This window comes from Danio rerio, chromosome 21 (genome assembly GCF_052040795.2).
Source record: "Danio rerio strain M-AB ecotype USA chromosome 21, GRCz13ab, whole genome shotgun sequence".
NCBI classification, from domain to species: Eukaryota; Metazoa; Chordata; class Actinopteri; order Cypriniformes; family Danionidae; genus Danio; species Danio rerio.
In genome coordinates, this window is record NC_141041.1 from 46582340 (window position 1) to 46598646 (window position 16307).

The 16307-nt window shown below is 34.3% G+C and overlaps 1 protein-coding gene and 1 long non-coding RNA gene across 4 annotated transcripts in view; both read right to left on the minus strand.

The window, feature by feature from the left end:
• cpeb4b (cytoplasmic polyadenylation element binding protein 4b) overlaps positions 1-16307 on the minus strand; it is a 64691-nt gene that overhangs the window by 13852 nt on the left and 34532 nt on the right. Inside the window, 3 exon segments of one of the 3 annotated variants that reach the window (NM_001351713.1) lie at positions 1217-1387; positions 3893-3916; positions 7025-7075. In NM_001351713.1, the coding sequence (NP_001338642.1) occupies positions 1217-1387; positions 3893-3916; positions 7025-7075 (246 nt within the window). 3 annotated transcript variants of the gene reach the window in all.
• Positions 9177-11216, minus strand: LOC148679518 (uncharacterized). Its single transcript, XR_015945642.1, has 3 exons — positions 11153-11216; positions 10860-10999; positions 9177-10787 (listed from the first exon to the last, which is right to left on the minus strand). It is a non-coding gene; the product is annotated as an uncharacterized LOC148679518 (long non-coding RNA).

The window sequence follows — 16307 nt, forward strand, 5'->3', positions numbered from 1 at the left end:
GGCAAATTTCTAATCAGCCAATCACATGGCAGCAACTAAATGCATTTAGGCATGTAGACATGATCAAGACGATCTGCTGCAGTTCAAACCAAGAATCAGAATGAAAAAAAGGTGATTTAATTGACTTTAACCGTGATATGGTTGTTGGTGCCAGACAGGCTGGTCTGAGTATTTCAGAAACTGCTGATTTACTCGGATTTTCACGCACAACCAGCTCCAGGGTTAGAGAGAATAGTCCTAAAAAGAGAAAATATCCAGTGAGCGGCAGCTTTTTGACCACAAATGGTGACAGAGTTCAGAGGAGAATGGCCAGACAGGTAGTAAAGGTCAAGCAAATGAACGTGCAACATGACAAACCTTGAGGCGGATGAGCTACAGCAGCAGGAGACCACACCGGGTGCCACTTCTGTCTGCTAAGAACAGTAAACTGAGGCTACAATTCACACAGGCTCACCAAAACTGGACAACAGAAAATTAAAAAAACGTTGCCTGGTCTGATGAGTCTCCATTTCTGCTGTGACATTCAGATGGTAGGGTGAGAATTTGGCGTCAACAACATGAAAGCATGGACCCATCCTGCCTTGTATCAACAGTTCATGCTGGTGGTGGTGTAATGGTGTGGGGGATATTTTCTTGGCACACTTTGGGCCCATTAGTATCAATTGAGCATTGTGTCAACGCCACAGCCTACCTGAGTATTGTTGCTGGCAATGTCCATCCCTTTACGACCACAGTGTACCCATCTACTTCCAGCAAGATAATGTGCCATGTCAAAGCGTAAACCATCTCAGACTGGTTTCTTGAACATGACAATGAGTTCACTGTACTAAAATGGCCTCCACAGTCACCAGTCATCCAATAGAGCACCTTTGGGATGTGGTGGAACGGGAGATTAGCATCAGGGATGTGCAGCCGACGATAGCGTGATGCTATCATGTCAATATGGACCAAAATTGGAATGAGGAATATTTCCAGTACCTTGTTGAATCTATGCCACAAAGGATTAAGGCAGTTCTGAAGGCAAAAGGGGCTCCAACCCGGTGCTAGTTAGGTGTACCTAATAAAGTGGCAAATCCCTAAATAATCAATGGCATAAAATGATTGAAAAATTACAAAAATATCTTTTATTGCAACCATTTCTGTAACAATATATCGCACAACAACAATTCCTCATCGTGACATGCCTAGGTAGAAGTACTCTAAACGACCTTAATACCTTCATCGATGTCAGGAGGAAGGCCACCCACAAAGACTTTGCGAGAGTAGCGCTCCACCCGCTCTCCATTCTGGTGTGGGAAGCAGTGAGGGGAACTGAGGCCTGGCAGGCTCTGATCGGCCCGCTCTTCATCCGGGAAGCCATCTTCCATCGGGAACAGAGAAGAGTGTCCTGAAGTACAGGGAGAAGGTGGAGATTATGATCTGCGTCTCGTTGTTTATACTATATCCCTGCACCACAGAGTAAAATGAATTACACTGATGGATTATTCGGAGCCCAAGAAAGCACTAAGATTGCATCATCTCGGTTGTGCAATTATGATTGCTGGGGATTTCGGAATTATGGCTACTGTGGTCCTGTAAATCAAACAAATTATAGCCCACAGTTTTGGTCCGAAGACGAAGCAGGTTATTATCATATTCTACACAGAGAGTTGTGTTAAACGTCAGGCTGCACAATATATCGTTTCAGCATCGATATTGCAATGAGATTGTTCAAGAGAGTCATGCAATGTTGAATCATGTGTTTATCATTTGTGTTTTTGAGGCCTGTGATTGTACACGGATTTTAGATGCATTCAGGCATAAGAAACTACTTTTTTGGTCCTTTGAAATATGCCTTCTTTTATTAGACGTTTCATGTAATCTTCAACTGAATAACGAATGGGAAATGTAGTAGCCCCTCCCCCTTTAAAGAAATTAGCCAGCGGCACATTCGTGCATTAAATTCACTTTACAATAGAAGTGGATTCGCATCATGGGCAGGACTTCTGTCTGCCTGGTGACTCTAGTTTCAATGCTAAATGGTAGAGCTGCACAATTAATCGTTAAAAGATGGCGATTCGACCCCCTAGACGATCTTCACCCAGCATTTCTACGATTCTGCCAATCATATTTTCAAGTTCAGGAGAGGCTGCACGAGTCTGTTTATTGTTTCACATACGTTGCTCAGTGACACTGACACCTCCAAATGATGTTGAATGAGTCACATACAGTTTCTATAAGGTATAATTCACCTAACAATGTCGTTTTTGTCTTCATATAATGATGTTTTCGCGGCCGGGAAATCACACGTGACGTGAGCTTCTGGCCGTGAGCTGTTATCACAGAGAGGGCGCGCACGCGCTCTACTTAATGATAGACTCGCGTGCGTCTACTATAGTGTACAGAACCTGCATATGTTGCGAGTAACAGGTAATACAGTTGTAAATACTATTCTGGTTGTGGCACAGAGTGATCGTTTGGGAGCCGCGCGCAAAGTATGAACAAGCACTTAGCAGTCAAAATGAAACCAAAACTGTGCACTTTATTTAAATGATCATATCGCATTTTAGTGTTATGATTATGTCAAGCATTAGATGTTTTTTTTCTTTCATAGCGAACACACTGTTGTGCATGAAAATAAATGTTTACAATGTCAGTATAACTACTCTAGCCTATACATTGTTGTTGAATATAATCTGATAATGGCAAATGTCTGATTTTATCTGACAGATTGCAAGTATATATCTCCTCAAACATAATAATTTAACATCATAATTATTATAAGTAGAATAGAATTATTTATAAAAACCAGTAGGCCACATAATATTATTATTGATGTTGTGCCATATGTTTGTTTTTACCATACCTTTATTTTACATCTACGGAATCGTGAGAAAATCGTGATCTTTATTTTAAGCAAAAAAAATCGCGATTCTCATTTTAGCCAGAATCATGCAGCTCTACTAAATGGCTAACATGGTTTTTATTGAGAGATTAGCTGTGCTGTAATTTAGAAAAACTGAAAAGCAGCTTAGATTCGGCACCGTGATTCATTCGCGTCACCTCATACGCACAAATAGTGCCACAGGATGTCTATTCGTCTAAATCACTCGCCCTTGAAGCTTCATCCGCATCTGCTGTGAACACACCATTAGAGTTTTTGTCTTGTTTTCATTTCAAATATCAAAGCAATTTTAATAAATACGCATTTTTTAGACAAGTACAAATGTTTTCAGAAATAGTCAAATGAATTAACATGCCATATAATCTGCCAGTGCAGTAGGTGAAATAATCCAAAATTTAATTTTGTTTACCACACTGCCAGATTATATATATATATATATATATATATATATATATATATATATATATATATATATATATATATATATATATATATTAGACTAGGTTATATGAGAGAAGAATATATTTAATGTAAGTGCTTATGTCCAGCGTGTGGATATGTAGCTCTGGCTTAAAGCTTCAGTGTTGACACCGGATGCAGCATTAGCACTCTGGCTAAAGCCACTCCAGCACATTTCTCCCTGACGTGACAGAACACAGACCTGAGCTGCTTTACACAACTTTATGCAAGGGAGTTAGTCACACAACTGTGGCCTGAATATGTGCTGCATATATGTGTGTGTGTGGTTGCACAGACCGCTGAAAAGGCCCATCACATTTACTCTTCACCAAAATAAATAAATAAATAAATAAACTCTAAAATACAGCAAGAAAGAGGAACACAACTGATAGACGAATGAAATGAAGGCTTCACATGTGCATGCAAACAATTAACAATGCCCCAGAACATGTCATGCAGATGCTGGATCATTTCATCTCTAATTATTATCAAGATTTTTTGAATTATGATAATTTTTCTCATTTTTAATTTGTTAAAAGTTTTCTTTACCTCGTCGCCTCCCATAATTCCTTGCTGCATGTAAAATAAGATGTTCACAAGTGAAGTAACACATTTCCAATCAAAATGAACTAAACCATATGAATAAACAGAGCAACTGAGCTTTTTGTACAGAAAACTCACATTTTGGGGTATTTAAAAAGAATGCGTCACTTTGGATATTTTTTCCTTAATTTGAATGAGCAATATCCCCCCAAAAAAGGCGACGCAGTGGCGCAGTAGGTAGTGCTGTCGCCTCACAGCAAGAAGGTCGCTGGTTTAAGCCTCGGCTGGGTGAGTTGGCATTTCTGTGTGGAGTTTGAGTGTTCTCCCTTCGCTCGCGTGGGTTTCCTCCGGGTGCTCTGGTTTCCCCCACAGTCCAAAGACATGCGGTACAGGTGAATTGGGTTGGCTAAATTGGCCGTAGTTTGTGTGTGTGAATGAGTGTGTGTGGATGTTTCCCAAAGACGTGTTGCGGCTGGAAGGGCATCTGCTGCATAAAAACGTGCTGGATTAGTTGGCGGTTCATACTGCTGTGGCAACCCCAGACTAGGAAAGGGACTAAGCCGAAAAAAAAAATGAATGAATATCCCCAAAATGTACAGTTTACACATCAGGTACTTTGGTTGGTTGACTTGGAGCTTAAAGGCTGTTAGCAAGCCTCAAAGAAAGCAGTGTAACTAAACTAGTAGATTGATTTATTTGTTACTAAAATACATTCATCCAATCTTCCAAGACATGATGTATTTAAGCAACCCAAACAAACACATCTTAGTTTAAATTAATGTGTTATTCACTAAATGACTACACATCAGAAACATACAATCTGACATTTTTTTTTCTTTATTTTCCAGTTACAATTTTAAAACTGCATAACAGAATTATTCTTAATAGCAAGAATCATTTAACAGTACATTTAAATAACAAAAAAAAAAATTGTAGATTTACATCGCCACAATTGCCTTGTTTTGCCAAATGTTTACAAAAAAATGTAAATATAAATCTATATAAATTAAATATGACCTCTACATTTTGTATATATACAGTATTGAAGATTTTTGAAGATCCTCTGTGTACATAAGAAAAAAATAAATAAATAAAATAAATTAATAATTAAATAAATAAATACAAATAGAGGGTTTCTACAGGTTTCACAAAGTTAAATTAAAAAAAGACTTTAAGACCATTATAAATAAAAATTTTTGACTCATAAAGGGCCAAACGCTAAGGAATTTGTCAAATGGTCCAGATGGAAAAGATTTTTATTTGTCTAAAAAAAAAATAAAAAAAAACAAAAAAAAAAACACACAATTTAATACATTTAAAAATAAAATAATAATTTAATATTTTCTTTTTGGCTCAGTCCCTATATTTATCTAGGGTAGCCACAGCAGAATGAACTGCCAACTTATCCAGCATATGTTTTACTCTGCGGACGCCCTTCCAGCTGCAACTCATTACTGGGACACACCCATACCCATACTATGGCCAATTTCAGTTTACCCAATTAACCCATAGTGCATGTCTTTGGACTGTGGTGGAAACCAGAGCACCCGGAGGAAAACCCTGACATGGAGAGAACATGCTAACTCCACACAAAAATGCCAACTGACCCAGCCCAGGCTCAAACCAGCAACCTTCTTGATGTGAGGCAAACGTGCTACCCTCTGCGCCACCGTGACGCCAATAATTTACTAATAAAAAAATTTTATATATGTTTTAAAAAATTCTTAGCAAAATAATTTAACTATTGTGTAAAAACAAGCAAACTCTACAACATAAATAAAAATGTTTTGAAAGTTTTAAAAGCTATAATAAACTAAACTAAATTTATGCATAACAATCTGTAAAGGTCGGTGTCCTCAGCAGTAAATACATGGAGCACTTTAAAGTTTTATTGAGATGGATTGTTGACGATTGTATGGGTGTTGGCCAGATTGGGTAGTAAGAATAAAGGAAAATTAAAACCCGTTTAAAAAGAATATTTAAGATATACAACACAATATTCAGTAAGGTTTTCATTTAAGACTTTTTAAGCCCTAAATTTTAGATTTTGAGATTTAGGACATTTTAAGACCCCGCGGACACCATGAAATAATACAAATAAAATTACATATATGATATAAATAAAATTATATACAGTTGAAGTCAGAATTATTAGCCCCCTGTTTATTTTTTCCAGAAAAACAGATTTTTTCAACACATTTCTAAACATAATAGTTTTAATAACTCATTTCTAATAATTGATTTATCTAATCTTTGTCATGATGACAGTAAATAATATTTGACTAGATATTTTTCAAGACACTTCTATACAGCTTAAAGTGACATTTAAAGGCTTAACTAGCTTAATTAGGTGAACTAGACAAGTTAGGGTAATTAGGCAAGTTATTGTAAAACGATGGTTTGTTTTGTAGACTATCAAAAAATAAAAAATAGCTTAAAGGGGCTAATCATTTTGTCCTAAAAATGGTTTTTAAAAAATTAAAAACTGCTTTTATTCTAGCCAAAATAAAACAAATAAGACTTTCTCCAGAAGAAAAAAATCAGACATACTGTGAAAAAGTCCTTGCTCTGTTAAAAATCATTTGGAAAATATTTTTTAAAAAAAGGAAAAAAAAAAAATCAAAAGATGGCTAATAATTCTGACTTCAACTGTATATATATATATATATATATATATATATATATATATATATATATATATATATATATATATTTTTTTTTTTTTTTTTTTTTTTTTTTTTTTTTTGCACATTGATTTGATTTGGACACCAAAATATTGTCTTTTACCAATATGCATTTCCATGAGCTGAAGTCAATCAATCAAAAATATTTCTAATAATAATTAGTCTAGAGTAAATTTGTCATATACAAAACCCTTGCACTAACTACTACTAACTTGAAAATGGGGAAATTATAAATATTTGACATTGAAATAGAATGTTTCAGCTAAAAGGGCATGTCTTGACATGTACTAATAAGGACATAACAAACCAGTGAGACAAAGTGCTCTGAACTAAATCTATTTTAGTGCTAGTCCTAGGCACAAAAACACACAGTTCGTCTTGCTGATTATTTCAACAGCCTGTTGGGCCTGTTCAGCCACTAGCACACTAAAACCAATAAAATACATGTACAAACCATTTATGGGCAAGGGGCTGTCTCCTCCTGGATGGGTGAATCCGAGGCGACCTTTGAGAGAGAGGAGGACATAAAATGATCAACTGCAGGGTTGAAACTACACAAAGTACATTTGCATTCAAAAGTGTTTTAGATGGTAGAATAACAGGTTTCCAGGTTACGAGATTGTGAACCCAGTTGTATGTAAACTACAAGTTCAGTTTTGTTCAGTAATCATTTTATAAAGATGAAATAAAGCAAAGCCTATTCAGTCAATTATACAGTATGTTGTTATTCTACAACCAGCCATATTTTTTTTTTGGTAAAACAATGCTAATGGAATGCAGTTATTCATTTATAAAACAAGTACGCCTCTTGATTTACATGTTGTCATATAAACAGCGCTGCATAGAGACAAATGCAAGTCTGATAAACCTACAGTCCACATTACAGTTCAGTTTCATTTTTGGAAATGCTCCATAAACAATTGATTGGTGAAAAAAAAAAGATTTGCAGCAGATTTATGGGAAACCTTTTTTGTAAAATACTTCCAACAATTTAAATGTTTCCCCAAAATCCGGCTTTTAGTATAACATGTGGAAATGATCTTTTTCTTTTTAATCAATGTTGTTTTGTGGGGCCGGGGGGGGTTAGGGGGGGGGACATCTAAAAACTTTACATAAAAAAAATAAAATAAAATAAAAAAAATAAATAAAAAAAAAAAAAAAAAAAAATATATATATATATATATATATATATATATATATATATATATATATATATATATATTTTTTTTTTTTTTTTAATAAATATAATAAATAAATATAAAATAATAATAAAATAAATAAATATATTAAGAGTTTAGATGCAAAACCGTCTAAATCCATCTGACCTCTTTTGCTGTAAATGAGCGTTTTTTTTATCAGGCTGCTTAAATTAGGTTCAGACGTTTAATTTTATATGTAATGTAAAGCTTACTTGCTAGTAAATAAAATAACTTTTTTCAAAAATGTCATTTTAGACTATTCTTTGGTTTTAAACAAGGTAGATTTTCTTTTGTGTCAAAACCCACTAGTGCTTTTTATGCAAAAACACATTTACCAAACATAAAACACATTACACAAACCACCTAAAATACGTAAATCTGTCAAGTAAGTGGCGGTTCATTCCACTGTGATAAACCAGGGAAAAGCAGAAGGAAAACGAATGAATGAAATCTGTCAAGCACATTATTCAATAACAATAAAACTGACATTACTTAAATCTTAACAATCTGTTGTCATTTCTGAGATTTGGGATTTAGATGCAAGTAGAGCATTGTAAACATTGCAAACGAAGATTGTTAAATTCAAATAATGTAGTGTAAAACATTACGAAACATCAATATCTGTGCATTGTCCATTCATATAAATAGCTTATCAGACGTATAAGTGGTTTAAATTAATATAAATAATGCATAGTTTTACATTATATTTATCTCTAAAAATAGCTTAAAGTAGCAAATAAAACAAAAGGTAGGCCTACTGGGCAAAAAGGGGATGCCTCTCAGACAATTTTATATGCTGTCATTTATTCATTCTAACTATACTTAATGTCTTGGTCTCTTGTTTATCCTCATAGCATCCATGTGGGATAAAAGAACGGCATACTGACTCTGTCCTTCGTGAAACGCATTTGCCGTTTAATGTATAGTAAATCAGACTCATTCAAAGTAGCGTCACTGCGCAAAAAAAAAAACGTTATGAATGCATGCTACACTTCCAACTGCACAGTGTGTTTTCTTTTCCTTATAATGCAGAGAGTTTTGACGTAAGGGACATTTATATTTGACATTCACTGACATACGGACAGCCTCATCCAGTTCATGAAACTCCGTCTTTTAAAGCGGAATAAAACAGGCTACTCGTATAAGCCAGTGTATCAGCACGCCGTTACATTGAAAACATATGACTCGATACGTTTTAATTTATTATGTTAGATGTGTGCATTTTTAAAGTGATATCTCTGACTCTGTTAATGTAATCAAATGAAAAATCCAAATAAATGAAAAGCTGAAAAGTAAATGAATGAATTTATATTTATAAATAAAATATAGTAAATAAAACATAGCAAGTAGCAGGAAAAATGAAACTTAAACATAGTTTTTTTTCTTCAAAAGTACAAAATATAAACAACAAAGTATTTTACATGGCCCCCTGTATTTTTCCAAAATTTCTGTTTAATAAAAAGGATTTTTTTTGGCACATTTCTAAACATAATAGTTTTAATAATTTGGTGTTTATAATAATTGATTTGTTTTATAACCACCTCCGTCGGAGTCGCGAGTTACTGGAATTGTTATTTTGAGGGTCACAGGACAAAAAAATTTGGAAACCCCTGCTGTAGACAATCATTATATATATATATATATATATATATATATATATATATATATATATATATATATATATATTGCATAAGGGGGTTAATAAAATGGACCTTAAAATTGTTTAAAATAATTTTTTAAATGCTTTTATTCTAGCTGAAATATATCAAATAAGACTTTCTCCAGAAGAAAAAATATTAACAGACATACTGTGAAAAAAATATTTCTATCTGTTAAACATCATTTGAAAAATATTAGGACGAAAAAATAATAAAAGACAAATAATTTTGACTTCAACTAAATAGAGTGACACCGCTCATTCCTATTCATATAGTTTTTTTTTTTTTTTTTTTAATCATTCAGCCCTACTACACATTAAAACACATTCCAGACATCTCACAATACTCAACCGGATATAGATCACATTCATTCTCACGCTGAACTGGCATTCATTTTCATTTTGCCTCTAGTAGTAGAAGAATAAGAGGAAACATCATGGCTGGTATGGACCGTTTGTCGCTGGTGTTCAAATGGCTCTGGCAGCCTCCTCCTTTCTACTGTTCACTATTAGAGCGGTCTGGCGGCCAGGGCCAGCACACCATTTTGTTGCTGTAGCAAGAACAGAGGGCTCTTTTACAGGCAAAAGAACAATGCTGGAAGTTATTCAAAGCAACTTGTACACTGGACTACTTCTCTTGGCCGTCTCTTGTTTGGTCATCTCTGCCACACTAGGGTGGCGTCTGCAGGGTCACAGTTGTCGTAGTTGACCCTGAGGGATGTCCTAATTTGGTTATGAAATGACAGTAATTTGTATGTGGTTGAGCTGCTTTAATTCAAGAAACTTCCAAACAGAGACGTGATTGTGTTCTTTTGCGCAAACAGTGGATTAACAGTGGATTAAGTGATTTTGGTATCGCATTAAGCACAGCCAAAAAATGTGTGAAAATGCAAAATATTGAAGAGTTGCATGCACTCTAAAATAATGTTATTTATTTAACCCAATGGTTGAGTTAAACATTTCTAGTGCTTTGTTGGGTTGTTATTATTTTTTTTACCTTTTTTAGGTTATTTATTAATAACTCAACCAGTTGAGATACATATTTGGTGCTTTGTTGGGTTATTTTAAACCTTTATTAGGTCATTTATTAATAACTCAACCAGTTAAGATACATATTTAGTGCTTTGTTGGGTTATTTTAAACCTTTATTAGGTCATTTATTAATAACTCAACCAGTTAAGATACATATTTAGTGCTTTGTTGGGTTATTTTAAACCTTTATTAGGTCATTTATTAATAACTCAACCAGTTAAGATACATATTTAGTGCTTTGTTGGGTTATTTTAAACCTTTATTAGGTCATTTATTAATAACTCAACCAGTTGAGATAAATATTTGGTGCTTTGTTGGGCTATTTTTACCTTTATTAGGTAATTTATTAATAATTCAACCAGTTGAGATAAATATTTGGTGCTTTGTTGGGCTATTTTTACCTTTTTTTGGTTATTTATTTAATAACTCAACCAGTTGGGTTAAAAGTAAACAGTCAACTGATTTAACTGACACAAAACAGCTTTATTAATATGCCTGCTTAATGTTGTTTTCGCATTATAAAGTTTATATAAGCTACACTCTAAAAAATTATTTATTTAACCCAATGGTTGAGTTAAACATGTTTGTTTAATGTTGAGTTAATATTGTCAACTGATTTAGCTAACACAAAACAGCTTTATTAATATGCATGCGTAATGTTGTTTTTACGCTTTAAAATTTATTTAAGCTACACTCTAAAAAAATGTTGAGTTATATATTTAATCCAATGGTTGAGTTAAACATATTTGGTGCTTTGTAACCTAGTTAAGTTAGTTAAGCCTTTAAATGTCAGCCTTTAAGCTGTATAGAAGTGCCTTGAAAAAGATCTAGTCAAAAAATATTTACTGTCACCATGGTAAATATAAAATAAAAATGCCATTAGAGATAGGTTATTAAAACTATTATGATTAGAAATGTGTTGAAAAAAAAATCTGCTCTCTGTTAAACAGAAAACGGGGAAAAAAATAAACAGGGGGGCTAATAATTCTGACTTCAATTATATATCGGCCATCGGCCTCCAAGTCTGAAGAGTTATCGGTTATCGATATCGGCCAAAAAAAATCCATATCGGAGCATCCTTACTGCAGATACTGTTGTCCTCAAAAACAAAAACATAAAAAGTAAATAAAAAATCTTACACATACCTTATGAACAGTATTACAGACATTTTTGGCAGCTTTAAAACGTTGACTTTTCCAAACCACGGTATATTAATCTATAGTAATATTTACAACAGATACTTTTACTCTATTTGCACTACATTTTAGGCACGTAATGGTACTTTCCACCACTGTTCACCATACCATATGCAACAAGATCACAATTTAATAACATAGTGGTAGCAGATAAAAAAAAACAGACTTTTCTTTTTTTTTTTTTTTTAAATAACAAGATTTAATGAATGGCAAATTAGAGCGAAAGGGCAAGCCTACACAAGCACATATGGTATTAGAAAGCTTTGTGAGTGATCTACTAACAATGTGTAAATTACTGTAAAGCTCACAGATGCAGAAGCTCCTTTTAATAATGTCTAACGTAGCACATAAACAGCGCAAATTAGGTGGCAAACAAGAAGCTTGTGTAGAAATGTAGAAACAACAGGGCGAAAAACAACATGGGGTCCTTAATAATGCCAGTAAACTGATATGGCAAACATTAGTAAGTTAAGTGCATGATTCATTTTAAAGCTAAAAATCAGGTCACCTTGAAAAATCGATGTATCCAAACCTTTTCCACACTAATGTTTCACTGCATATGCAGTAAATCCCAACAGTTTTTTTATTGCCAAAAAAGGGATTTGTACGAGGTCAAGCTGTTAGTAAATGTGCTGCTTTGTCTCTGCTATCTGATGCAATTGCTGGTTTGGAAATATTTAATATTTATTTGCATTATAATACACCCAAATTAAACGCGATAAATGATATTATTGCCACTTTATAACTCATACCACTATTAAATAAATATATAAATTTTTACAACATAATAGTGTAATTATTCAGGTACACTGCTTCACATTTTATTTTATTTAGAATATTTAGACGTTAAAAATTAAAACATGAAAAATATATCTTAAAACTAATAAACACTAAATAGATAATAGATGTAAACAAAAACAAGGCGTAGGAACAAAACACGTTTAAGTCAGGAGTAGATTTTAAAAGCATCTCAGGTGCCTGAAGAGGCCATTTTTTTATAATTAGGCAGATTCTGAGACAGGACTGTTTGCAGCATATTTTTAAAATGTTGGTTTTTGAGAGAGTGTTTATCTGCTACATCTCTTTATCTATATAGTGAGTTACCTGCCTGTGAGTGTGTGCCATTTTGCACTTTTCATCACGTTTTCGTCACGTTTATATTTGCTCTGGCGGGTAAATGTACCTGTTACAGCTAACTGTCTGGTGGACCTTTCTTCAGTATCAATTGCGGTTGTTGTTCTCAGGTTGAAAAAAAAAGGTAGGGTGGTTATATTTATGTGTGATTTAAGGTTAGTTGTGTTGCCTTTTTTTTTTTTATTAGAATATGCAAAAAGGTACATAAATTGGGATCATACAAATACAAAAAACATCAACAAAAAACCATAACAAAACAACAATAAAAAAAAAAAAAATATATATATATATATATATATATATATATATATATATATATATATATATATAGTCAGGTACTGTTAGGTGTGTGTGTGTGTGTGTGTGTGTGTGTATGTGTGTGTGTGTGTGTGTGTGTGTGTGTGTGTGTGTGTGTGTGTGTGTCCATGTAAAGGTAACTTGGTGGAAGGTCAGATTACATACATTAGGAACAATGTTAGCCAATAAATGAATCTAGTCTCGTAGATATAAGTAAAACAGATACAAAAGAAACCAGTCAGAGTTAGGGAGTAACAACTATGCTTAGTAATGTATAATAGAAATAATGACAGTAAAAAGAAAGAAAGGACAACAGTAATAATAAATGACAATGATAATAAATCACAAGTACTACCCTAACTACTACTACTGCAGAAAGTTACTTATATTACTATATAATTATTAACTACTATTGCTGCTACTACAATCACAACCACAACTATTACTAATATAATGTCTACTACTGCTGATACTACCACAACAATGACTACCACTACTGATACTACAGCGTCTGCTACAACTAATACAACATCTACTACTACTACTACTACTACCGCAATCACTGCTACTACAACATCTACATCAACGACATCTTACTACTGGTACTACTACACCAACAACGATTACTACTGCTACAACGACACTTTTACTACTTCTGCTACCACTATACCAACAACATCAACTACTACAGGAACTAATACTTCAATAATCACAATTACGATCGATACTACTACAATGACTACTACTACTACTACACCAACAACGACTACAACTACTACTGCTACAACGACACCTTTACTACTTCTGCTACCACTATACCAACGACATCAACTACTACAGGAACTACTACTTTAAAATACAATTACAATTGATACTACTATGATGACTACTGCTACAACTACTACTACTACTACAACAACAACAATTACTGCAACCTTAATAATGATAATCGTATTAATACTTATACTAATGATAATGAAAATGATGTTGCCTTTTTTTTTGTTGCCACTGTTCTAAAACTAATTCAACATCTCGGCTCGCTCATGTAAACGGGCTCTCCTTTCCCATTCAGCTTAAAGGTTCAAGAAGCCCTCGAGTACTTTTTTTGAGATTTTAACAGATTTGTGTGTGTTGAGCATGAGTTAAGACAATGTTAGCACCTGTCAGCTTTAATTGTGGGGAAAACTGGACAATTTTGAGCTTTTGTCAGCTAATTTCAGCTTCCGGGTTTACATGATTTTTGGGGCGGATCAAAATCGGTGACGTAGTGCAAAACTGCAAGTGAAAGAGCTTGCATAATGAAGTCAACAAAATCCCCACGTTCCCCAACTCAGGCTGATGTGTTCTGTAAAAACTAGTGTTGCTTCTGTGGAAGGAGCTCTGGCTAAGCTCTGCTGCACAGGCACAGCTATTTGTAGGTCAACACAGAGCTTTATCTCTCGTCTTGCTCTGTTTGCATGTACGAGTGCGTGTGTGTGTGTGTGAGTGAGTGGGTGTGCAATGATTCAGCGCTAATGGGCGGCTTTTTACAGCTGCTCACTCTCGCACCAAACAATTTTAACACCACATGTGACGTTAAAGAAATCTACAAAACGATGCAAGAAAACACAAGGTGTAAAAAATGCCACTGAAGAGCACAAAAGTACAAAAATAATGGCTTTTATAATTCTGCTCTGCTCGACTGGGAAATAAAAGGCGCCCGTAGCCAGCAGCAGTGATCATAAACGCAGATTGGATTTAGATTCTGCTCCTTTAATAAATGCATCATTTGTTCATTAATAGTCGCTTGTATGCGTTTATAACTGTTATCAAAGGTGAGGCTTCCAGGTGATCATTTGTCAGCTGCTATAAAAAGGGGATATAAAAGTGATGCAACACCAGACCAACTTTCAGGAAAATGGGACACCGATCAGCTTCATCAAAATCTACACACATACGACGGTGTGAGAGGAAATTCAAACAGAATGCGTTTTACATTTAAAAAATAAAACATATTAAATGTAGAAATTGGGTGGGAAACACAGTCATGAGTTGCCAGGTGTGATATAAATGCATAGTTTAATTACACACCTATAAACTACAAAATGGCAACATCAACAGCCTGAGGTATTTGTGCTGCCCATTACATAACAAACCACAAAAGAGGGCAAATTCTTCAGCAGGACAGCGCTCCTTCTCATACTTCAGCCTCCACATCAAAGCTCCTGAAAGCAAAGGAGTGCCAATGTGCTCCAGGATTGGCCAGCCCAGTCACCAGACATGAACATTATTGAGCATGTATGGAATGAGATGGAGGAGGAGGCATTGAAGATGAATCCATATAATCTAGATGAACTCTGGGAGTCCTGCAAGAACACTTTCTTTGCCATTCCAGATGACTTTAATAAAAAGTGATTTGAGTTATTGCAGAGATGTATGGATGCAGTCCTCCAAGCTCATGGGAGCACTTCACACTAAATATGCCAAATATGCAAAAGTGATGCAAAAGTGATAACGGGAGCACCACGGCAATGATCCAACATCTAAAACGCAAATATGTTGTAGGGTTTAATGAGGAAGAAGGGAGAGACAGCAGGGTATATTACCACAGAATCCTACTTTGTTCTGTTTTGAAGTCAGGAACTTTTATTTTCTGGTGCTGGTGTTTACTTGTTATCCATATTGACAAGCATGACGTGAAAAATAAAAACTGAGTGTTGGCTGGCGCTGAACCGGAGAAAGACGTATCAAATTATCCCAACTGTGCAGTGTTTTTAACCACCCAATGCTTATTTTATGTTTTAGACATGTAAATACACACCAATACTAGTAAAACAACACATTTAGAGTTTGTAAAACACATAAGAAAGTCTATGGAAGTCTAACAATTTTTAGTTGATGAAATAAAAGCAGATGATAATGTGTCTAAAATGTGTTTTATTAACTGTTAAATAAAAAAAAAAACATGCAGCAATTTTTCTCAGCTTTAATTATAGCTTTGATGTCATATTAGAAGCCAGCTAACACACTGTTAACTAAGGGTGTCACGATCCTCCAAATCCTCGATTCGATTACATTTTCGATTCTAAAGTCATGATTCGATTACATTTTCGATTATGAATAATTAATTAATTAATAACGAATTAATTATTTGTAGCCTACCGTTTAAACTACCTGACTTGCATAGTCTTTGTTTTACCCATAAACAAATCATACAGTAAATGAATAAAGGTAAGTTACACA